Source organism: Cetorhinus maximus, chromosome 12 (assembly GCF_964194155.1).
Source record: "Cetorhinus maximus chromosome 12, sCetMax3.hap1.1, whole genome shotgun sequence".
Taxonomy (NCBI): Eukaryota; Metazoa; Chordata; class Chondrichthyes; order Lamniformes; family Cetorhinidae; genus Cetorhinus; species Cetorhinus maximus.
Genome location: NC_135890.1, coordinates 29127246 through 29153316, shown reverse-complemented (window position 1 = coordinate 29153316; position 26071 = coordinate 29127246). Strand labels below are relative to the sequence as shown.

Sequence of the window (26071 nt, the reverse complement as noted above, 5' to 3'; positions counted from 1 at the left end):
ACATTTTTCTAGATGTCTTGCAAGGGGTATGTTCTAAAAACACCTATGTAACAGTTCTTTCTTGATTTTCCTGCAGCTTATTCTGATCAGACATACCTTTGAAAGCTCACAAAATGGCAAAATTATTTCTTCTTGTGGTTCTGGGAATCTTACTGGAGTCCAGGAAAGTTTTCAGCCATCAGCATACCTTGCCACGTGTGTACCTCACATCTGAAGGTAAGTGCAACTATAAAGTATAAATTCCAACATTCAAAGCTGTTGAATACCTATTTCCTGATGTGTTGGACTTTTCATTAGCCAAGCAGAAATATTGTGAAAGAAACTGAATAAAGGTGTGTCTGTGTGGTGTAGAATGGACACAGCTGTGATTACATTTTTGTGGAAATTACTGAGGTCAGATTGTCTATGGATGTCTAATGCCGAGTCTTTTTTTTTACAAGCAAGGAAGTTCTTTAATGTATCAACAGATCTGATGTTGGTTAATTAGGACCTAAGTGCATAGTAAAAGGATTGTCTGGGAAGTGAGGACAATTTTAAACAGTACCAACATTTAAAATGATTTGGTTCTTCGATCATTTGTAATTAGATCTCATTCACTTTGACAAAAAAAGTTCTGTGCTTGTATATTTCTGAATTTTATTACGTGTAGCTGTTAAACTCTGTGCATTAAATGGCAGAATAGAACGTCAGAGCTGAAATGCAATTTAGAAATGAAGGAAAGACATGCATTTATTTTGGTCTATAGCAGGATAATTTACTTGCATCCATTGGAACATCTTTTTTGCACTAAATAGTATCTGATTGGCTTAACATGTCTGACACAACAATAGAAGAGGGATATTATACTTGAGTGACATGAAAGTGGCAGCTGTAGAACATTATCTCTCAGTGAAGGAGGGACGAAACGGGAGTTTCGATCCTGATCTGACTGGTTTTTATTTGAAATATTTTCTTGTTTTGTTGGAAGCAATTATGTCATTAATTATCAGGAGGAAGGGAAACTCTCGGGGGAGGTGGGTGGAGATGGTTGTCTCTCTTAACCGCACAACTCATGGTATCATGACATTGGCAGTGTCTGTGAAGAGGTCAGTGAGATTGGTCCACTCCAATCTTCTGCTGAAGGAACACACAATGCTATAGACGCAAAAAGTTGAAAACAATCAGACAAGGAAAGACCAGTTCTGTTGAAGGGTCATGTGGACTCGAAACGTCGACTCTTTTCTTCTCCACCGATGCTGCCAGACCTACTGAGTTTTTCCAGGTAATTCTGTTTTTGTTTTGGATTTCCAGCATCCGTAGTAGTTTTTTGTTTTTAAGATAAGGAAACACGTTGCCATGCACCCGGCACTAAAAGGCTCAGTTGTCACGCCCATGCTAAAGAAGTTGTTGTTTTTGTACCTTTGTACTCTTTCCTTGGAGGATGATGAGAAATAATGGAAGAATTCGCAGGCTGATTAACAGGCTGACTGTCCACAACGTCAATGCTACTCTCTTCATCGTAATCATCTTTACACCTGCTGTTAGGATGGTTTGTCTTGTACAGTGAGAGGGCTTTATGAGCTGAAACATAAGATGGGATTGATGTGGGAAAACCAACACCCACCAAACTCAATTATCCCGCTGACTGTCAACCCAGAATTCAGAGTTGGTGCCCTGGTCCCATCTCACCGGGAATGCAGAGTGAGGTTGGAAGCCTGCACCTTCCGACTCAGAGTCTGGGAGCGCTACCAGTAAGAAGCCATTATGATTTTTTAAAAAGTAGCTTTAATGAAAGACTAACACATTTTTTGTGATCAGTTGAGTTGTTGGCTAAAATTCACCTGGAAAGGGTAAATTGGAAGGAATGTAAAATGTTCCTCTGATTTACCCAATGTGAAATATTTATAAAATAAACATCGTGGAGGTATTTGAAGATTCTGTGTTATGCCCAGTTCCTGCGTGGACCTGCCATTTGTGTCACAACCTTCAGTACAGAGGCATTCAGCGAATGTCATTTATGGGGCTGTCAACAAACTCTGCTCTACTGAAACCCTGCAGATTGACATTTCCAGTCCTTCTGTCAACTGGGAGAAATTTGAGCTGACAAACTTGAAAGTGTGGAGAACACAGCAAAATATGCTGAATGTAATTGCATATATCAAGCTTCCCTGATGCCCCCAATGTCCTGTGACTCAAATTATTAATGCCCGTGGAAGAGAAGTTGAACTTATGCCCAAAACAGGTGAAAAGTTATTGCAGTTCCCCACAGGTGCGTACTGACGCAAGGCCCAAACTAAATTAGGGTTTGGGTTTCATTTAACGTCACAGGCACCAAGCAGGCGTCACACTTCAGCTCTCCACTGCGGAAGGGCAATAAATCAACCTGGGCCAGCCAGCAGGTAATGTGTTTAGATAATATAGATTTGCTTCTCACTTTGAAGGGGATCACTCACATGCTGGTAAGCTCATTAACTTGATTTCAACTGGTATTGGATTGGGTGACTGGCTGCCTATATAGCAGTAGTCACTGTAATTCAAACAGTAGCTCATGAACTAAAGAACGTTGAATATTTAGATAATGTAAGTGTTATTATAAAACTCATATCAACAAATATGAAACCAGCAGTTTATAACCTTGATTTTAATTGCACAAGTCTTTTGTGAAATTGCTCCTCTAAAACACACCATTAGCAAGCTGCCAGACATCATTTCAGCCTCTGAAAGTTGAAGTGACTTTCTTACTGTAGCTAAGCTCCAAGAGCTATTGCTCACTGCAAAGTTTTAATGATCTGCCAACACAGTCAGAGCTAGAATTCTAGATATTTGGCAATTGATGAAAGCAAATGATTCAATCTCAGTAAACTGGGAGGACAAACCTTAACAGGTATGTGAGTATTGGACGAATCTGAGGTTGACTTACTGCTTAAAGTCAGGCTTCAGAGAGAGGGTATAGAAGAGATTTACTCGAACGGTTCCAGGGATATTACAATTACATGGGTAGACTGAACAAGCTGGGGCTGTTTTTCCTTACAGCAGGGAAAACAAAGAGGCGATTTGATAGCGTTGTGTAAAATCATGAAGTAGTTCGAGAAGATAAATAAAGGGAAACAGCTTCCAAGAGCTGAAGAATCTAGGGCATGAGTTTAAAGGTGATCAGCAAAAGAACCAGAAATGACACAAGGAAAATCTTACCAGCACAAGTTCTTTGGATTGGGAATGCCCTGCCTGATTCAATAATGCCTTCCAAAGGGAATTCGATAAATATTGAATGAGAAAAAAATTGCAGGGATTTGGGGAAAGAGCAGGGCAGTGAGACTAACTGGATTGTTCTTTCTTTGAAAAAGCCAGTGCAGGCTCAAGGGGCCAAATGGCTTCCTTCTGTGCTGCTCTATACTCTATGTTTCTATGAACGTTGTTATACCATTTAAACTATACCATTATACAGCTGATGCTCTCAAAACAGTACAGCAGGCATACTATAAGTGTTAATAAGGATTGCTACTGAAATAGGAGCTGGAGGTATATGGAACTGTGTTATTGTTACCATATTACAATCACTTTCTTGGTCCCTAGCACAATTCACCAAATGTATAATATTTCAATTGAGGAATATTCAGTCAGTGACAGTAAATAGGTGCAAGTTGCAGAGCTTTGTAAACAGTAAAGGAAAAAGATCAGCAGTAAATGTGGCTGGATTTGCCAATGTCAAGCTGCATAACTCTGCAGAAAGCCCAAATGGTTTTCAGTTGCACCACCGCCAGGTGTTCCTCGCAATAATGCAACTCCAGGTGGCCCACAGTCTATAGTATACTTTGTGATAGTTCTATAAAAGCGCCTATGAGAATAATTGTGCATGTTGCAAATGTATTCGCTTTCCTGGGTTTGTAAAGTAGAACCCTGTTAAGAGCCTGTGTAGCCATTCTTACTGATTGTTTCACTAGACTGCATGATTTTCTAAACTGCAAGCAGTTCCCAGGCTCTTTGTAACACTGTGATGGTGCACTGTGACCAAATAAATAATGTTGCCATTAGCACTTGAACAGCCAACGTTAAGCAGATCTGCTTTACATTACCATGTGCCCATTTATTTCCCTAAAAGCACTTGTCATATCACAGGGCTTTTGTGAGTATGCCACATAAGTTTAATTTCTGTACAAACATTAAATTAGGAAAATAGTCAAGGGTCACACAAGCTGCGTGATTTTTTTTCAGTTTCTCCATTAATCAATTATCTCACCTATTACACCCTGAGAAGGCAGGAGTTCGAAGTTATTTACAATCTGAATGTGTAGTTAACCGAGAAGAGTATGTCTTAATTGGAAGTGCATATTATTTAAAATATTAGACTTCCATATGTGTTGGCACCTGTCAGAGAGGCAGTGTGGTTACTGAGGGTAAAGCCACTCCTCAGGTGTCAAGTGATGTTCTGTTAAGGCTCCGGCCAGTGAGCCCTAAGCATGGGTAATCCGGGGGCTGGAGCTTCCTGACGAGAATCCTGATCAAGCGTGTAGCACCTGGAAAGCTCATTGTAATAAAATGTAGTTGTTTCTTGTTGAAATTGTCCACTCTGTCAAGTCATTACATTTGGAGATGAGGATAAAATTCACTCCAACTCTGCACCTCAACCAGTTATTGTGAGTCCATCGAATTAAAAAAAAGACTACTCACCAGTCATGCCACTCTTCGGCAGAATCGATCCATATGATGTGACTATGGAAAACTATGGGGCCAGTATGTAGAGCACCTCAGATTTTATTTCATAGTGAACAAAATTACCACGGAGGAGAAACAGAAAGCTATCCTCTTGAGTGTATGTGGCACTAAGACATACAACCTCATTCACAACCTGATGGCCCCGAGTGCGCCCAACTCTAAGTCCTTTAATGAATTCGTGGACCTCGTGAAAACACACTTCCAGCCAAAGCCATTGTAATACTGCAGCATTTTAAATTTAATTCCAGAGTTAGGGCCCCAGGAGAGTCCATCGCAACCTATGTAGTGAACCCCAAGCAGTTAACAGAACACTGCAACTTTGGGGACACATTAAATGATTTGCTGTGGAGCCAATTAGTTGGAGTTAAGGATGATGCCGAGATCAAGGATCTTGTGAGGTGTCAGCTGTGGCTCAGTTCATAGCACCCTCGCCTTTGAATCAGAGGGTTGTGGGTTCATGTCCCACTCCCGGAAACCAAGAACTGTGATTGTACTCAAAAGAGTTGCAATCTGTGACTGTTGATAACTCGAAAGAGTATCAAGGATCTTGAGATTAAGGATGATTTACTCACTGAGGTCGACATCGACTTTAAGCGCACCCTAGAAATCTCCTTCGCTGTGGAAAGTGCTGCGAGAGACTCGCAGGCTTTGCAACACATAGAAAATGGCACCATGCTTCATGTTGGGTAGGAACCTAACGCCGACCATGGTGTGAAAACCAGACCCACAGCATCGAAGTGAGATTCAATGTCCACTGTGAGAAACATGAAAAAGCCTAGTAGAAATGCTTCAGCAGCAACTCCAAGGTTAAGTTGTTATAGATGTGGAGGTGACCACAGAGCGGACACCTGTAAATTCAAGGAGGCAGAATGTCATTACTGCCATAAGATAGGTGGTAAGGCAATGCAGGGCAAAGCTGAAGCAGCCGCAAAACAGCAAATCAACATGATCGAATTAAAGAATACAGCAGAGACTGAAGCTGCTGACACCGATGTTTACTCCCTGTATAATGTAAGAGCTGTGAAAACCAAACCTATCACTGTGACAATCCAAGTTAATGAGAAACCACTAATAATGGAGGTGGATACGGGTGCCTCAACTATGGTGGTGGGAGAGCACACTTTCAGGTACCTTAATGAAGGCAGACAGCCAATAAACCTGGAGTGGACAACCACTAAATTAAAGACATACATGGGAGAATCCATTCAGGTAAAGAGCATCACCAAAGTACCAGTTTCTTACAAGCAACAGACAGCCCAGCTGCCTGTAATAATGGTGAAAGGAGAAGGAGCCAGTCTTTTAGGCTGAGATTGGCTACAGAAGATCAAACTCGACTGGTCTGAGATATTTCATCTCAAATCTGATGGAGTTCCAGATCTTCAAAGAAAATACAACGTGGTGTCTCAGGATGAGTTAGGAGAATTGAAAGGCCTTCACGTGCTGCAAGGATCTGTCGGGTCACAGTTGGTTCCTCTGGAAAATCAAGAAGAGAAACAAAATGAACTTAATGCCACTCTGAACAAACTGAAGAAACAGTTGGCAGAGAAGGCTCAACAATGTTCAATACTCCAGGAGAAAGCCAAGAGATACAAGAAAGAGACTAAAGAGCTGAAGAATCAGCTGAATGAAACAACAGAGGCATTAGAAGGAAAAGCTATAGAACTTTCCAAGATGCGAGTGGACAATGAAGCCATGGATAGTTCAACTACTGAACTGAACCAAGTTGAGATTTCACCAGAGAGAAACTTGGCCAACTGTGAAATGAAAATGAAGGACAAGGCAAAACTATGTGGCAAAACAGAAAAAGAAAAGACAGAAATCAAACTAGATAGGCTAACCCGACACTGGAGCTCAAGGAGCTAGAATGAAGAGCATTGGATGCCACAAACATGCCATAAACCATTAATGGGTTTATTCAGCGAGGACAAGGCCATCCGCCAAAAGCATCAGCAAGGATACAACAATGGTCTCTGACACTATCTGCGTACAAATATACTTTTATGTACCGTCCTGGCCTACACTTTGCAAATGCAGATGCATTCAGTCATCTCCCATTGCGAGACAGTATTATGCATACTCCTGTTCCAAAGGAATTAGTGCTGTTATTGAACTTCGATTCTTCACCTGTGTGTGTGTGAAACAAATTAGTAATTGGGCAAACAGAGATCCAACATTATCGAAAGTCAGAGACTTTTCCTTGAAAGGATGGCCAAACTTGCCTGTACCTGAAGAATTGAGACCATTCCATGTCAGACACACAGAATTGAACTGCCAAGGTGGGATTTTGTTGTGGGGGTCAAGAGTGATGGTCCCACCACAAGGCAGAGAGCTGCTCTTGACAGCATTCCATAGTGCCCATCTGGGTATATCAAAAGTGAAAATGCTTGTGCAAAGCTATTTATGGTGGCCAGGCATTGATGGTGATATTGAAAACTTGGTTAAACACTGTCTCCACTGTCAGCAACAACAGAAGTTGCAGTTTCCGGCTCCCCTGCATCCGCGGGAGTGACCTGGTCGACCCTGGGTTAGATTACATATCGATTACGTACGACTATTCTTGGGTACCATGTTCTTGATAATTGTAGATGCACATTCCAAATGGATGGTTGCATATCCAGTCGCCAGAGTCAAATGCAACTATAGAGAAGCTATGTCACAGTTTCAGCATACATGGCCTACCTGAAATTGTTGCTTCAGAGAATGGCACCACTTTTACCAGCACAGAGATTCAGAAATTTATGGATCTGAATGGAATCAGACATATTAAACAGCCCCTTACCATCCCTTATCAAATGGCCTAGCCAAGAGGCAGTACAGACTTTTAAGTCTGGTATGAAAAAGCTACTGGAAGGCACTCTGGAATCTCAACTTTCCTGCTTTCATTTCAGTTATCATATAACACCACATTCGACTACGAGTTTAACACTGTCTGAATTATTGATGAAACGCCGCCTATGTACATGGTTACACCTGATGTTTCAAATTTAGAGGGGAAGGTATAGTGTAATCAGAGTAATCAAAAATTGAACCATGATATATGCAAACAAAGCTCATATGTTCACTGTAGGTGACATGGTATTCGTGCAAAATATCGGCAGTGGACCCTGTTGGGCTCCTGGAACCATTGTCTCAGAGAGTGGGCCATTATCTTTCCAAGTACAAGTGAGAGATAGAATTGTCCGTAAGCACGTAGACCATATTCGTGCCAGAGAGACATTCCAACAACCAACTATTCTGCCTGTGATTAATGTTGAACTATCAATTCCTGAGGTGACTGATCAACATAGAATAGACATGCCCAATGTCTCTATAGAGTTGCCAAACTCTGAACTGCCATGTTCCAATGACATGTCTCATGCTGCAATTCTAGATCCTGTTGAGGAACCTTAAGTGGTAGGGCTATTCCACTTTAGCCGTATAAGGAGAGGACCTCAGAGACTTGACCTTTAATCACCTGAAATTACATATATGTATATGTTGTCGGATGTTCAAATGTTTCCTTTTTAATAGAAATTGTAAGAAACTTAAGGAGGAGGAAATGTGTAACTGAGGGTACAGCCCCTCCTGCTGTCTATCAGGGGTCACATGATGTTCTGTTAAGGCTCTGACCTGTGAGCCCTAAGTGCGGGTAATCCAGGGGTTGGAGCTTCCTGCTGAGAGTCCTGATTGAGCGTGTAGCACCTGAAAAGCTGTCTGGAATAAAGTTTAGTTGTTTCTTGTTGAGATCTGTCTGCTCCTTCGAGTCGTTACAGAGCAATTACCCCCAAATAATAAAGTCTATCAGTCCTAATGAGTGCAGCTCTGATCCCCATTGTCAAATGGTAGGGTACCAAGTCACACTGCAATTTCCAGCTACTCCTCTAGAATGCAGACTTGAGTGAATGCAAAACCTTCTGGTCTTCAGCCCTCCATGCAACCAGCTGATGTACTTCACTTTCCTGTTCAGGAATTAAACAGCCTAATTCCACAAAATCAAATATTCAATTCAACTTTGCAAACCCTCATGTCTTGGCCTGGTTACAACATTTGCCTGGTTACAGCATTTCTAAAAAAACATTAATTTTTTTCTGCATTATTGGCCAAGTATATCAGAGAAACAAGATAACTTGACAGGTCTGGAACCTGAGATGAATAACTTTCTGATTCTTTGACAAACTACATTAATGTTTGTTGAGAGAAAGAACAGGCCAATTGTATTTACCTCATACTTTTTGTCAAGGGAACCTGAACATACAAATTAGGAGCAGGAGTAAGCCATTCGGCCCCTCAAGCCTGCTCTGCCATTTGATAAGATCATGGCTGATCTGATTGTGGCCTCAACTCCACATTCCGCCTACCCCCGATAACCTTTGACTCCCTTGTTAGTCAAGAATTTACCTAAAAAATATTCAGTGTCCCTACCTCCAATGCTGTCTGGGAAAGAGAATTCCATAGACTCACAACCCTTTGATAGAAAAATTTCTTCTCATCTCCATCGTAACTGGAAGCCCCTTATTTTTAAACAGTGTCCCCTAGCTCAGGTCTCTCCCACAAGCAGAAACATCCTCCCAGCGTCCACCCTGTCAAGACTGCACAGGATCTTTTATGTTTCAATAAGATCATCTCTCATTCTTCTAAACTTCAATGGATACAGACCCAACCTGACCACCCTTTCCTCATAAGGTAACCCCTTCAACCCAGAAATCAGTCGAGTGATCCTTCTCTGAACTGCTTCTAATGCAATTATGTCCTTTCTTAAATAAGGAGACCAAAACTGTACACACTGCTCCAGATTATGGTCTCACCAATGCTCTATACAACTGTAGCAAAACTTCCATATGTGAATATTCCATTCCCCTTGCAATAAACAACAACTTTCCACTTGCCTTCCTGAACACTTGCTGTACCAGCAAACAAACTTTTTGTGGTTCATGTACCAGGGTGCCCAGATCGCTCTGTACTGTAGAGTTCTGCAATCTCTCCCCATTTAAATAATATGCTGCTTTTTAATTCTTCTTGCCAAAGTGAACAAGTTCACATTTTCCCACATTGCATTCCATCTGCTAATTTATTGTCCACTCACTTAACCTATCTATATCCCTTTGCGGACTCCTTATGTCCTCTTTACAACTTACTTTCCAACCTATCTTTGTATCATCAGCAAATTTCGTAACCATACATTCAGTCCCTTCATCCAGGTCATTGATATAAATTGTAAATTGCTGAGGCCTCAGCACTATACGTGTGGCACTCCACTCATTACATCTCGCCAACCCAAGATGAAAGTCAATCTTTTTATCTTTAGGCAAAATGGCCTAATCCTTTTCCTATATTCTTATGTTCCTATGACAAGCAGATAGTCACAGGAAGGTAGAGGCAATTTTAAAACAAAAATCCCATTGAGGAGTGCTAATTCATGACCTGTAAACTTTTATAGATTTCCTGTTGCATTAAAAATCAAATATAGTGAAATAAAAATACATAAACCTTCTGCACATTGAAAGCACCAAATCAGTATTCATAAAACTTCACTGTTACTTTTGGAATTTATTTCTTAACTGGACTTTACAACGATGGGACAGCATTCTCCCCCAAAGTTATAGGTTCTTTAATTGGTGCTAAAGTACTTCATAACTTTTTTTTCCAAATTGGGGATACTTTATCAGTAACAACAAATAGATACAATGATACAAAGTGTATCACACTTCCCTGCTTCTTCAGCTGTGTGCGCATGACTGGGACCACAGGCTGCAATCAGAATGGGGTCTGTGGGACATAGGTGGAAATTTGGAATCAAGAATTTTAGGCTATTTTGTTTCTTTATTTTCCTGGATCCCACATGTACCTCCTGCTAAGAGCTATTTTGGTTCAGCTTTTTATTGCTGAGTTCAGACCCAATGTTTTCAAGTTACTTGCTTCTCATTCGGCCTAGTCACTGTGGTTTCTTGCAATCAAGAGAGAAGTTTATTTTCCCCTCATCCATCTATCTAAGAGGAGAAATCAGGATTGTGACTAATTTCAACTACTTTGCAACAAATTCCTCCCTGTACTACTTCAACTTGGGCATTAGCAGTTTAAACACGTGTATAAACAAAGCCAGGGAGGAATTTGATCGAAGCAAATAACTGTTCATATAAGACCGTCGACCAAGCATTTTGCATAAATATTGTGACTTTTAGGTATCAAAATCTGCTCCTACGTTAAAACAGATAAGATGATTCAAGCTGCAACAACGATTAGTGGACTTTTTTTTAAAGGATTATAATTTTCAAGTTCCTGTTATTCCTCCTACGCTTCTTCTGTGGAATCTCCCTGCATGAGTTGAATATGAGCTTGAGTTGAGTTCCCGTTGAGTTTGCTGTATTTTGATTTTGCTATCAAGAACAATCAGTTAGCTTGGGCTTGTCTGGTTGTGGATCGATTACACCCCTGTTCCCCCCACCCTGGCATTTTACCCATTCAAAATGACAACAACGTCAAAGTGACTAATGACATTACATTGTCATAATGGCTTGTACTTGGTGAGCGAAAGTAATCGGAAGGTATGGGTGTTGATGCTTTCACCCACATTTCCAATATTTCAAGAGAAAGGAATCTTGTTTGCCTGTACTGGAGTGTAAGGTCAGCTTACCAAAGGTCAGCAGTTTAAAAAGTCAGCGTATTGTTTAAGAACTTCCTCCTCCACAGAGCACACAATGACTGCTCAACTTTTACACAAGGGAATTATTGAGTAAGAGAACACAACAGCAGACTCAACGGGAACTCAACCTCATACTCAACTCATGCAGGGAGATTCCACAGAAGAAGCATAGGGGAATAACAAGAATTTGAAAATTATAATTCTTTTTTAAAAAAGCCCACTAATCGTTGTTGCAGTTTGAATCATCTTACCTGTTTTAACGTAGGTGCAGATTTTTGCCACGATGGTGAGACTCTCCGTCATGGCGAAAATAGTGGAACTGCCCCCTGCCCCTGAACATGGTACTCCCCATTTTTGCATGGGTGGGAATGGAGGCGGGATGCGTTTCACACATGCTCATTTTGCAGAGGCAGCTGGTCATTTAAATCAGCAGCTCTAGTCGGATTTTAGTAGCTGAGGAATGTGGAACCCAAAGTGTACAAAGTAGACCTGGTAAATCAGGTCTGAATTTGGTGTATTTCTGTGGATAGCCAGGGGGCACCTTTGGAGAGGTAGAGTACCCTGTGGAATTTTCTTAAAAATTTTATTCACAGCCCCAGAAGTGTCACAAAACAAATTCCAACTGTCTTACCTTAAACCAAGGGAGGAGGAAGGTGGGGCTCCTGGTCTCACAGGACAATTATTTTTGACTATTGCACCCTGGTGCCTGAAGAACTTTGTGCTGGAGAAGGGCATATAGCTCTTTGTGCGAAGGCACGTAGTAGATGAGCAATGCACCCTCGCCATAGAGGCCAGTCACTGTGAGCAGCCGGAGGCCAGAGGGAGGATAGAAGGTCAGGGGGAAGAGGCTGCTGCCTTTGCACCAGGAAAGAGGAGGAGGAGAGATGGGACAACCAGCTACTGCCCTGTGGGAAGGGTTTACAGACCTAGGACATCCTACCTCAATATGACGGGGAGCCAGTGTCAGAGATGACTGGGGCTAAGCTGTGAGGTGGCGACAGACATGTGTCACATTGTCCAGCAGCAACTCGAGTAACAATCCTTCGACCCCCATGCCCTGCCCCTAGCTGTGAAGGTAACCGTTACTCTCAACTTCCATGCCTCAGGATCATTCCAGGGATCATCAGGAAACCTCTCTGGTATATCCCAGTCAGCAGCACACAGCTGCATTAAGGCTGTAACTAATCCCCTGTTTGCTTGTGTGGGAGATCATATTAATTTCCCTATAGGTTTGGCGTCTCAGATACAGAGAGCCACAGCCTTTGCCCAGTGAGCAGGCTTCCATGAGACCATAAGACATAGGAGCTGAAGTAGGCCATTCATCCCATTGAATCTGCTCCGCCATTCAATGAGATCATGGCTTTTCTGAAAACCCTCAACTCCAATTTCCTGCCTTTTCCCCATAATCCTTGATTCTTTTACTGATTAAAAATCTGTCTATCTCAGCCATGAATGTACTCAACAACCCAGCTTCTACAGCCCTCTGTGGTAAAGAATTCCACAGATTAACTACCCTCTGAGAGAAGAAATTCCTCCTCATCCCTGTTTTAAATGGGTGCCCCCTTACTCTGAGATTATGCCCTTTAGTCCTAGACTATCCCACAAGGGGAAACAACCTCTCAGCATCTACCCTGTCAAGCCCCCTAAGAATCTTATATGTTTCAATAAGGTCACCTCTCACTCTTCTAAACTCCAATGAGTACAGACCCAATCTACTCAACCTCTCTTCATAAGAAAATCCCTCCATACCCGGGATCAACCTGGGGAACCTTCTTTGGACTGCCTCCAATGCCAGTATATCTTTCTTTAGATAAGGGGACCAAACAGTTCACAGTATTCTAGGCATGGTCTAACTAGCGTCTTGTATAGTTTTAGCAAGACTTCCCTATTCTTATAGTCCATTCCCTTTGAAATAAAGGCCAACATTCCATTTGCCTTTCCTATTACCTGCTGAACTTGTATATTAGCTTTTCGGGATTTATGCACGAGGACTCCCAAATCCCTCTGTGCTGTAGCTTTCTGCAGTCTTTCTCCATGTAAATAATATTCAGCTCCTTTATCATTCCTGCCAAAATGCATAACCTCACATTTTCCCACATTATATTCCATCTGCCAAGCTTTTGCCCCTCACTTAACCTGTCTATATCCCTCTGTAGACTCTTTGTGTCATCCTCACTACTTGCCTTCCCACCTATTTTTGTGTCATCTGCAAACTTGGTACATTCACTTCCCTCATCTAAGTCATTAATATATATTGTAAATAATTGTGGCCCCAGCACTGATCCCTGTGGGCACTCCACTAGTTACAGGTTGCCATCCTGAAAATGCCCCCCCTTATCCCAACTCTTTGTCTTCTATTAGTTAGTCCTCTATGCATGCTAATATACTACCCCCAACACAATGGGCTCTTACCTTATTAGGTAGCTTTATGTGCAGTACCTTAATGAACGCCTTTTGGAAATCCAAATATATTACATCTACTGCTTCCCCTTTATCGATCCTGCTTGTTACCAGCTCAAATCATTCTAATGAATTTGCCAGGCTTGATTTCTCCTTCATAAAGTCATGCTGACTCTGCTTGATTAAATTATGAATTTCTAAATGCTCTTCTATTGCATCCTTTATAATGGACTCTAGCATTTTCCCAATCACAGATGTTAAGCTAACTGGCCTATATTTACCTGTTTCTGTCTCCCTCCCTTTTTGAATAAAGGCATTACATTGCCTCAGGTGCAGGGTGTTATTGATGGCACCCATGTTGTTATAAAGGCCCCCACTCAACATGTGGACACATTTGTCAACCAAGTGACCTTCCACTCAATCAACGTACAGGTGGCTTGTGACCTTCACAAGGTAATCCTTCATGTGTGAGCAAGGTTTCCTGGCAGCTGCCAAATGCAACATTCCGGGCTTCCATATACCTCTGCACACCACACAAAGCACATTCTGTGGCACCTGGGATTCGAATGCAGCCAAAGTAGTGGGCACAGCAGATGACCAATATTACTTACACAATGCATGCCCTCTTGAGTTGCGCTGACTGCACCTCAGCCAATGTGTTACACTGCAGTGCAGACGAAAGCCTTGCACCCAGCACTAATGCTTGAGATGCATCTGCTGCCCAGCATCTGTTCATGGAGTCTGATCATTGAACCTCCCTTAAGGTCAAGCTTGGATGGACAATGAAAGATACAAGGAGCATCTCAGTACTTGAAATTCTGAACTCTGGAACCTTATGTGATATAACAGAGAAGGAAGAAGCTCACCGAAGCATCAAAAATCAGCTGACAAACTTGGTCATTCTGGTGCCATGTCGTGATGGACCTCAGCATGCCACCCTCATTATTATTGGTAAGAACCACCTTCATAATTTTACCATGTTTTTTGAGCTCTCAAGTGTGCAAAGACACACCAAGTCATGCACAAGTGTAAGTAAATATCTTTTAAAAGTGCTCAGATGTGCTATATACAATGTGAAAAGTGTAACCATGGTGAACTGATTAGTGCTCTAGGCAAGACAGTGCCTTTCTCTCACACACTCCTAGAAAGTGCCCCCGTGTTGCCTCGGAGGAGTTGGGGGCAGGCTGCTCACCTTTCTGTCTAAATGACATTGTGGATCATGGTGGCCTGCCTCATCATGCAGGCACCCATTGGGGACCTCCTTTAGGCTACAGCCTCTGCACCTCTACATGGGCTGCTGTGGTCACTTGTGTAGCAGACAAGGACTCTGGTGGAGGGGCTGGGGAGGTGGAGGGAGATGAGGGTGCTGAGAAGCGCTTGGTACCTTCACCCTCCTCAGTGACCTGCGCAGCCCTGGGTTGTCCTTCAGGTGGGGTTGATAGGCTTGGGTGTTGGTGCGCAACAGTCATCCATTCCAGGAACCACCACGCCAACAGTGTGACTGTCCTGTTAAGAATATGCAACTCCTCATGTATTCCATGGATGTCAGGGCTCACACTGTAAGTGGACTGATCCAGACTACAGAGGGAGACATGAAACCTTTCCTAGCCAGGATGCTGCTCTTGAATCTACTCCGAGCGTTGCTGCATATGTCTCTCCATGAGATTGGCTAAACTCTCATGGTCAAAGCTCATGTGGCTGACTTCCCTGGGAAGCATGTGATGGCGCTGAATTCCTCCATTCAAAGTCCTAGAGGTCCCACTGCCTCAGAGATCTCCGCCAGGCATTCACACATCTGTTGCTGATTATCTAAATACTGTGCCCTAAAAGGAGACTCCCGAGGCTCCACGTTCCTGTCATCTGGAGCATCATCGTAACTCCCCTCCCACCTCTGAGGGGGACTGTGCACAGATATCTCTGACTCTGACATCACCTCCTGCACTCTGGTGCAGTGACTGCCCCCCTGCCACTGACTGCACACACATGCTACATCCCTCCGAAGTGCTTGTATCTGAATTAGCAGTGTTTGGGCTAGTCAGATGTGATGGCTGCCTCCTCGACATATCTTCCTCCTCTTTATACCTGAGGGATGATCTGGTTGAGGGAACAGAGCTGGCACCTGAGTGAGAAACAGAAGGAGTTATTTAGGTATAGCCCTTCTCATTGTGAATGCACCCTCTGATGCACACCATTGTCTTAACCATACTCACGATGCTCTTATGACACAACCCCATCATTGCACATTCTCTCATGCTAGTGCCCCATTGTGCTCAGTGAACTGACATCATGACCTCCACCATTACCGCCATGTGCCAAGGTGACCTCAACACTGCCTTTATCATCTGCTTCATCATCACCAATAGACAGCTGTTCAGGCACCTTGGCAATCTCAACGGCCACCTGTTCCATGGGATGGATGCGTCTCAGCCAGGTTGACCCACTCCCAGTCCAGGCCATCTCCATGGCATTCTTCGCCCTTTTTGACTGCAGTGATGACATGGCTTTATGTTAGCCTGGTATATAGTCCATAGAGGGATATTGTTCTTCACTGCGTCCTTCCATCACAGTGCTTATTCACATGTGTTCTGTGTGCACCTACATGAGCTGTGTACACATACAAGCCTCAATGCTGAAGCAGAGGCATGTGCCATGTCTCGCATTTAGCTGCAGTATGCAGATATGACCCTTCCCTTGGAGCTCTGTGTGGGTGTGCCAAGCTACTCACCTTGCTGGTACGCAGCAGGTCATTGAACCTTTTACTGAGCTGAATCCATGAGCGCTGATGGTCTCCTTCTGTGCTCACCACAGCCGCAGTTTGAATCCATGTCTTCTTGGTTGCTGTAGGTGGATTATGGCAGCCAGCAGGATAGAGGGCTGGTCTCCTCTTCTAGACCTCTTCCACCAAAACTTGAAGATTCCAGTCAGAAAGTCATGGAGCAGCTGGACTTATCCCTTACTCCACGTCTCCACTGTGTGACATTCTGTGAATAAAAGTGTAAGCCAAATAGGGTCTTGAGCCATTCAGATTACATTGCTCTCACTCACTTTTGTGTGCTTACATGCACGACCATTTTCACCATGTCATCAATGACTACAGGTAAGATTTGGTGGAGTGAAAGGCTCTGCGCAAATGCTGGGTGCCATGTATGTTGCGGCCGTGACTCCAAGGTAGCATGCTGTGCTCTGCGGCCACTGACAGCCCTACTGGTTTCCTCCTTCTTAGTCACACTGTTATCCCATGACAGTGTGCAGCCATGAAGAGCCTGGTCAAGGGTCAACAGTATGGGCGCATCCTGATAGATTGGTGGCAAGATGTCAAGTGAATGGGATAATGAGCATGGCACTGTTCAGCATTCATCCACCTATTGAATGAATCTTGGCAGCTAACTACATGACAGTATAATTTATATACCAGGTAGTGGTGGCAAAAAGATTCCATCTCCATGGCTCTGTCTTAAGGATCCACTCCATCCTTTCAGCGGTTCAGTAGAGTACACTTTGATTAAGCAGCAACAATGACAATTCTCCCATAAGGAAAGGCCATGATGGTCCCTCCATTCTAGGGTCAGCTAACAGTCAGACAACGTTTACAGCTTGGGCTCTCACCTGACAAGGCAATGCCATCTCCCCCAAGGCACTTCAGGAGGAGTGACTTCACCATTGACGGCCTACCTCTCGAATGGGCCTTTCTGAAGGCTAGCTTTTTATCTGTGCCCGAGTTACCCAACCCACGCCGGGCCCACCTCCAGCCCCTCACTACCACTGGGGTTGCCCAGCCCGAGTCAGGAAATGAATAGGATAGAATAGAATTGGAGTCCTATTCTAGCCCACCCCCGATGGATCAGAAGTTTGCACAGATGTTTTTAGAGATCGGGCTCGTGGAGCCGGGAATTCTTCTGTTAAAGTTGATGTGTGTCACAGCTACAAGTGAATATGGGCTTTCGGGTGCATAAGATCATCTGAAAAATATACTCCTGCTCTGACATTCAAGGTTATTCCAATAACAAGGTCACACAGAATTCATTCAGCCTTGCTGATTTCTCAGTATTCATAGGCGAGATACCTTTAAATGCATTCTGTCCTCTATGCATGGGCCAGTCCAAATAAGTGCAGCCGAACGTTGAATTTTTCCTGCCTTAGTCATCTTCTCCTGGATGTGTAGTGATCCTTCATTTAAGCGTCATACAGCCCCGCTCTGGAATGCAAAATGTTAGCCCTGCTTATGGGAAATGCATTCCACTTGCAGATCCTTCTAAATGCACACTTAAAGAATCATAGTTGGTTTATATTTTGATATGTTTCATATTATTTAATTTTTATTGATATGAATGAAGTACCTCAGGACCGTGTAAATGACAACATCTATACAGTGGATCTTATAACTGAGCTCGGCTGATTTCAGTGTTAAACGCTAGGCTGGAAATTCATTACACTGTTTAAGCAGACAATGCATGCTGTGGGAGTGTGGGTGCTGCCCCTTTAAGTTAAATGTTAAAAAGGCTGGTTCAGAAAGATACTTGTGATATTGAGGTACTATTCCAAGATGAACAAGGAGTCCTTCTGGCTAATGTTCTTCCTTCAACCAAACCATCAAAAAGTCTTGTCATTCATGTCATTGTTCCTTGTGTCTCCCGATAATATAACACAAACTAATTCATGGTGTATGAAATATTTTGAGATCTTTCTGAGAAAGGTGATAAGTGAATATAAATTGCACTAAAATATCACTATTTTTATGCTCATATTAAACGGAGGATTTATGCTTTTGTTATGACACGATGTTAAAATAATGTGGCAACTAAGTCACAACCAAAATACCATCTAGAGCAAATGCAAATCACGTGAGTTCCTTTCAACATCACACTCAGCAATTGAATAAACCATGCCTATTACTTCTGCTTAAAATCAGAAGTTATTGATGGCTTCAAATAATATTGCCCTTCAGGTCATTGCAACCCTCTGGTCTCCCTATCGGTTCGTTTCCCTTGTTCCGCAGACAGCCCAACTGCCCCTCAGTGCCCCAGCAAATCAGGTCCTTCTGCTCCCTGAAAGGTATCCCATTTGGAAACCATGGGCAGGATGTTGCTTTTTGGTTTGGGGACCCAAAGTCACCCACCATTATGGAGCGGAAACCCCTCCACAAGGTGCTCTGGGGCTGCAGTTGTCATCAAGTAGGCATGGGGTAGGGTGGGGCATTGCGCCTCAGAGTCTGCCTGGAGCATTGGTCCCCTGGTCTGCCACTGGAAGGCTGCCTCAAGGCAGCTGCCATGCTCCCAACACCATGGGTGCCCGCATGGCCGACTGGGAAATTATACTCGACATCTGATCAGTGGCCTTAATCGGCCTTTAAGTTAATTTAAGTAGCTACCCACCACTTGTGGGCAGGTAGCCTTTCCACCACCCACCCATGCCACCCCACCCCCACCATTCTTGGCACAAGGAAAATAGCTCGGGGGCAGGATGGTGCCAGTATTCTGACATGCCCACCTGCCTCCGTCCCTCCCCCACATCAGGGTGAAAATCTGCTCCAAATCTCTTTGGTCTCCGAGTCACACTTGGTTCCCTTTTGTTTCGCCACTCAGCCAAATTCTCTCTAGTCCGTAGAACTTCATAATTCCCTCCTGGGCTTGATAAAAATCCTGCATGAAAACCATTTCCATGGATTCTTTTTGTTTCGTGGAGTCTTTATGAGTTCACCTCAGCATGTAACCAGATCTGAACACCACCCACTCACCCGTTCCATGCCTGCTGTGTGCAGGTCCAGTTTCTGGTGTGCAGCTAAAAATGGAAAGCTGTTTTAAAGTATGAATCGTTAACACCGAGAGGATATTCTATGCCGGCTGCACATTCCCACTGCCGTCCTACTATGCTTCAGTTGAAAATGACCCAGAACAAATCTTTTCAGTTGAGCACATGTTCCACTTATATGCTACAGCACAATCTGTTGGAAGGGCTCCTATCCTAATAACAAATCTAAACAGTTATACAAAGCAAAGCTTTAGAGGAAGAATTTTCTAACAGAGACTTCACCCAGAGTATTGTACAATTGTTAATATATTAAAACTTTTTCTGCTTGTATGGCTTGATTTATTTTATGGACTTAGGTTATGTAAGTGACAATTAATACAACAATCAAAACTTTGATAAGTGTGTGGTCCTTCTGTGCGGTACCTTGTTAAGAAGATCTAATCAGCTCAACTGCAGGAGTCCTCATCACCAGACAATGACATTTGAGCATCACAAGTTTCTGAAAGTGCATTCAGAGCATTTTCCCACCAAAATATTCTGACAAGACCCAGAAACAGTTGTACAGCTAAATTATAACTAGCACTCCTTCCTTATGCTAAAGATAGCCATTGTTTTGCCATTAGCCTTAGGTGATATTTTGATTGATATTTTGTCCATATCTTGCGGAACAGGCCAGTTGTTGTGTTCAAGGAATGTCTATAATCATGATCATGTGAAATCAGCTCCGCTGGTCTGGACGCTGCATCCTCATGCCAAATAATCAGCTTCCGAAGCAGACACTCTTCTCATAACTTAAGAATGGCACACAACCTCGAGGGGGACAGAGAAAGCATTTTAATGAGACTCTGAAGTTCTCATTGAAAAGGAGCTAAATTGACATTGGTGCATGGGAGGAACTTGTGGCAAACCCATCCCATGTAGCAGGGTCTAATCCAACAAGCCGCAACACAGTCAGAAACAGACCAAACTCTGCTGCAGGGAGGCGGTGAAAGTGGAAGGCGAAAGCACAGAGAACTCTGGCTTGAGATCCTCTGAGCAACTCTTGGCCTGTCTGCCTGAAGGCCCAAGGTTCCAGGATTGGCCAGCTGCATCACCTGGCGACACACAAGTCATGAAGCCTGGCAGACATCATCCTCATTTCGAGGGGCTGACGATGTCGCTGCTAACTTTACAACTGCTGAATGGTCACATTCTTTTCCCTGATTATTGTCTTTTAAGGCATTAGCCATGAGTCAGTGGATAGCGCCCTCACCTCTGAGTCAGAGGTTGTATATTCAGCTCCCACTCTAGAGAGTTGAGCATATAAACTAGGCTGACACCCTAGTACTAAATTACTGTTTTTCAGATGGGATGTTAAATCAAGGCCCCATCTGCACTCTGAGGTGAACACAAAAAATCCCGTGACACGATTTCAAAAACAAGCAGAAAGGTTTCTCCCTCATGTCCTGACCAGGAGTTTTTTGAGGATGTAACTGGCCGACTAGATAAGGGGGAACCAGCAGACTTTCAAAAAGCTTTTGATAAAGTCCCACATAAGAGGTTGGTAAACAAATTTAGAGCACGTGGGGTAGAGGGAGTATACTGGCTTGATTGAGAATGGTTAATGGATGGAAAACAGTGAGTAGGAATAAATGGGTCAGTTTTCAGGCTGGCAAACTGTGACCAGTAGAGTATGCCAAGTTCTTTGTCCCAGCTATTCTCAATCTATTTCAATGATTTGGATGTGGGGAATAAATGTAATATTTCCAAGTTTGCAGATGACACAAAGCTAGGTGGAAGTGTAAGTTGTGAGGAATTTGTAAATACACTTCAAGAGGATTTGGAGAGACTAAGTGAATGGGCAAAAAATTTGGCAGATCAAATACAATGTGGAGAAATGTGAGGTTATCCACTTTGGTAAGGAAAACAGAAATACAGTGTACATCTTAAATGGTGAGAGGCTGGGAAGTGTTGAACTTCAAAGGAACTTGGTTGTCCTTTTTCATGAATCACTGAAAGCTGACATGCAAGTACAGCAAGCAATGCAAGAGAATTTGAGTATTGGAGTAAAGGTGCCTTATATAGAGCCTTGGTCAGACCCCACCTGGAGTATTGTGTGCAGTATTGGTCTCCTTAACTAAGGAAAGATATACTTATCATAGAGGGGGTGCAATGAAGGTTCATCACACTAATTCCTGGGATGTAAGGATTGTTCTAGGGAAGATTAAATAGACTGATCATTTATTCTTAGAATCACAGTGCAGAAGAGGCCCTTCGGCCCATCGAGTCTGCACCAACACGTGAGAAACATCTGACCTACCTACCTAATCCCATTTACCAGCACTTGGCCCATAGTCTTGAATGTTATGATGTGCCAAGTGCTCATCCAGGTACTTTTTAAAGGATGTGAGGCAACCCGCCTCCACCACCCTCCCAGGCAGCACATTCCAGACCGTCACCACCCTCTGGGTAAAAAAGTTTTTCCTCACATCCCCCCTAAACCTCCTGCCCTTCACCTTGAACTTATAACACCTTGTGACTGACCCTTCAACTAAGGGGAACAGCTGCTCCCTATCCACCCTGTCCATGCCCCTCATAATCTTGTACACCGCGATCAGGTCGCCCCTCAGTCTTCTCTGCTCCAACAAAAACAACCCAAGTCTATCCAACCACTCTTCATAACTTAAATGTTTCATCCCAGGCAACATCCTGGTGAATCTCCTCTGCACCCCCTCCAGTGCAATCACACCCTTCCTATAATGTGGCGACCACAACTGCACACTGTACTCCAGCTGTGGCCTCACTAAGGTTCTATGCAACTCCAACATGACCTCCCTACTTTTGTAATCTATGCCTCAATTGATAAAGGCAAGTGTCCCATATGCCTTTTTCATGACCCCACTAACGTGCCTCTCCACCTTCAGAGATCTATGGACACACACGCCAAGGTCCCTTTGTTCCTCAGAATTTCCGAGTGTTGTGCCGCTCATTGAATACTTCCTTGTCAAATTACTCCTTCCAAAGTGTATCACCTCACACTTTTCAGGGTTAAGTTCCATCTGCCACTTACCTGCCCATTATTCTCTGGAGTTTAGAAAAATGGGAGGTGATCTCATTCAACCATACAGAATTCTTATAGGGTGCGACAGGGTAGATGCAGGAAGGATGTCTCCCCTGGCTGAGGGTCCAGAACCAAAGGACCCAGTCTCAGAATAAGGGACAGGCCATTTAGGGCTGAGATGAGGAGGAATTTCTTCACTCAGAGGGTGGTGAACCTTTGGAATTCTCTGCCCCAAAGGCCTGTGGACGCTCAGTCATTGAGTATGTTCAAGACTGAGATCTACAGATTTCTACATATTAAAAACATCAAGGGATACGGGGATAGTGCAGGAAAATGGTGTTGAAGTAGAAAATCAGCCATGATCTCATTTAATGACAGAACGGGCTTGAAGGGCTGAATGGCCTAATCCTGCTCCAATTTCTTATATTCTTATGCTCATTTATTTGAACCAATCGGATCGACAATTCAAGTGTGGAAAAGGACTCCTTTCTCTGACCCTGGTTCCCATTGCCCTCCGAAATGTGGAAAAGTAAACTTTGGAAACTTATGCTTTTAAAAAATTAATGTGCAAATGACAGCCGCAGCAATGTCTGCTGAAGCGAGTCACAACGTGGCCCACGCTTCAAATGATCCACCTCTGTTTCTGACCCCCTCCTCCCCCACCGGGTCGGCAATTGGCCAGAAAACCTGTGCCCAGCCCAATTGACAGCGCACCTTTATGAAAATTACAAAAAGATTCAGTTCCGTATCAGCGGGTTTTACAACCTGAAAATGAACCCGCACCCCAATTCCTGCTTCCTTTGAGAAAATCCGGCCCCAAGAGTAGGCTTCGGGTGAGGAGGTGTTGGTGGATGGGGAATTATTAGAATAGAGTGTGCTGAAGTAACTTATTTTAAAGTTATATCTTCCATCTTTATTTTAATGTTTCGCTTTGATTTGATTTTATTCGTGGTCTATGGAATAGATTAGATCATAGGAGTTACTCTGCAGTGCAGGTGAGGACCTGAGAAGCATAACACTGAGAAGATAGATGCCACATTGGTGGGAAGGTCTAATTATAACACAGCAGATTCTCATAGACAGTTTTCATTATAACGTGGAAACGAAAATTCATACTGAGAAAATTGAAACAAAAATGTGACAGTACGGTTTTGTAACTAGGAAAAGAATACAAGTGTGTGTGTGTGTGTGTGTGTGCGCGTTCATGTGTGTGTATGTGTGCGTGTGTGTGTGTGTAGATAATGTGTATCTGCCTCTCTCTCTCTCTCTGTATCACTAATACACAAGCAATATATATCATGCATACACATACTGGACATTAATGCGATTTAATAATTCTGAGTGCATTTGGCTTAGTTAATGCATGTTTAACCTCTCCCGGTTTTGTAACATAACCTGACAACAGAAAGCAATGAACCGCAGTGTTCACAGGCTAATATTAAACTTATCTTTGATATGATTAATGAGAGTGTCTGGAATGGATCACTGGTTGAAACTCAAGGTTCAGTGTATAACTCAAATGCCTGCAGTTCCCTGTCAACTCCCATCGAGGATGGAGTGGGTAGCTTTCTGTTTGAAAACTGTATACACTGAATGTTTCTCATTGCATATAAATACATCCTTACTAACTTAGAAAGAGATTCAGACATCCTTTTAGTTCTTTTTCCTACTTAATTTCTTGTGAGAGGTTCAAATGATGGGATCTGTATATTTATCCTCTAATGGACAGCATTCAGAAACAGTCTGTGTTCCATTCATCTCCTTACTGGGTTATTTAATGCTTCTTACTTCATTTTCTTGTTGAGATTTAAGATTACTGTACATCTTGCTTTATTTACAAAATCATTATGGAGGACAATTTCCTTGGTCTATTATGTTTAGGAGATGTTTAAACACTTAAGTAAGGTTATGATTTTGCTACACAGAGCACATAGAGTAGCCATCTGCTGGAAAGTCCAAAATCGGGCGAGGAAGAGAATGGGGATGAGACCGAGGATCAGTTCTGATTGTTACTTTAATGATGTCAGCCATTTATTGGAGTCTCGGTCACTTTTAGGTTTGAAGAACCTCTAAGGTGCGAAATCTTAAACTGAAACATCAATTTAGTCCTAGTTTAGCGTAAGACATCATCTTGGTAAAGGTGTTAAGGTGTGCAATGGAAATGGCTGCCCAGAGTATTGTTAAGTGGCTTATAAATTTCCTGCTGGAGTAAGAAGGCTGCACCACATTTGGAAACTAGCACTTGGCCCAACAGCGAGCAGCTGATTTGGCCTCAACAAGTTACTGCAGAAGATTCCAAGTGCTACTTAAAGGTGTATCACCATTTATTGTTCATTTGTTACTGGAGCCTTTTGAGCCACATTTTCTGGGACACTTTGTCAAGGCTTCACTAACATTCTTATCAGTGCTTATTCTGGAAATTCTCTTGAGAATTTCATCTGCAAACAGTGAATGCTGCTCTACCATTTTGGAGTCACCAGGAAAAAAACAGGAGCTGGGCCATGAGCATCTTGCTGGCAGACCCCTTGGACTGCAAGAGAAAAGAGAGGAGGAGATGAGGCCACACAGAGTAGCACCAGCTACTGCAGGAGAAAGGGACAGGGAGGTAAGATGGACTTCTGTCCCCCCATCCGCATGGGTACAGGATATCCCTCCTCCTCTGAATCTTCTCCACCAGGACCTTCAGTGCCATGTCCAATATCCTGTGTTCTCTCTCACTTGGTCTTTGAGTCATTCTGAAAGGTGTTGCTGTGGGTCAGCCAGCACGCTCCACACCTTCAGTGGAGGTGGGTGAGGATTTGCTCCACTGTGTCGGGATGTTAAATCTGCAGGTGTCTGTTTTAACATCTCCAAGATCAAATTGTAGTAATCAACAACTAGAACCAAAACTGTGTTAAATCCAGACTTTCAAACAGTTGAGCCTCATACAGCATCCAGCACCTGTTTTCACCTTCTCATCAAAAGAACTCGAGTGTCTCCGTATCGTAGGGTAAATTTAGTCATTGGAAAATCAAAGTGCTAGTAATCAGAGATGCTGAGCTTCATTATCTGACTCACTGATTCACTTTCCAGTTGAGCAGAGCTCAACATTAGGAGCAGAACTTTGCAAACATATCTTCATAAACCCTAGATTTAGATGTAGGTGAGAAAAATGGCATAATGTTTCAATAGTTAGCCTTCTGATTTACAACTTACAAATTTCTAGATACAGTACTCAGCAACCAATTGTCTAAAATCAAATTGACCTTGCGTAATGCACAGAGGAAACTTTGCATCTCATTATATTCCCATCGCCTGTTTAGAAAGTATTGGATTGAATGGCAATTCCCTCCCATTTAAACCTGTTCAACTGCGCTCAACATTAGATGCTAAAGATCCACTCATTGCTGTGGTCCTGATTATATTACTATGCGTGGTGTTTCTCTTACCGTTGTATGTAATGTTTTCTGTATACATATTGGAATAAATTTGCCATTATCCACTACACAAGGACAAAATCAAACTACATTTATATTTTGCGTTAATACATGAAGCATCTTGAGGTGTTTTATAAAGTGGGGGTGAGAGGTGGG

At 43.0% G+C, this 26071-nt stretch overlaps 1 protein-coding gene across 4 annotated transcripts in view; it reads left to right on the top strand.

Moving 5' to 3' along the window:
- Positions 1-26071, top strand: part of sema3c (sema domain, immunoglobulin domain (Ig), short basic domain, secreted, (semaphorin) 3C) — a 160613-nt gene that overhangs the window by 20062 nt on the left and 114480 nt on the right. For all 4 annotated transcript variants that reach the window (XM_078553304.1, XM_078553307.1, XM_078553306.1 and 1 more), the window contains exon 2: positions 77-216. In XM_078553304.1, the coding sequence (XP_078409430.1) occupies positions 114-216 (103 nt within the window). In that variant the 5' untranslated portion in view covers positions 77-113. The remainder of the gene's footprint in view (positions 1-76; positions 217-26071) is intronic.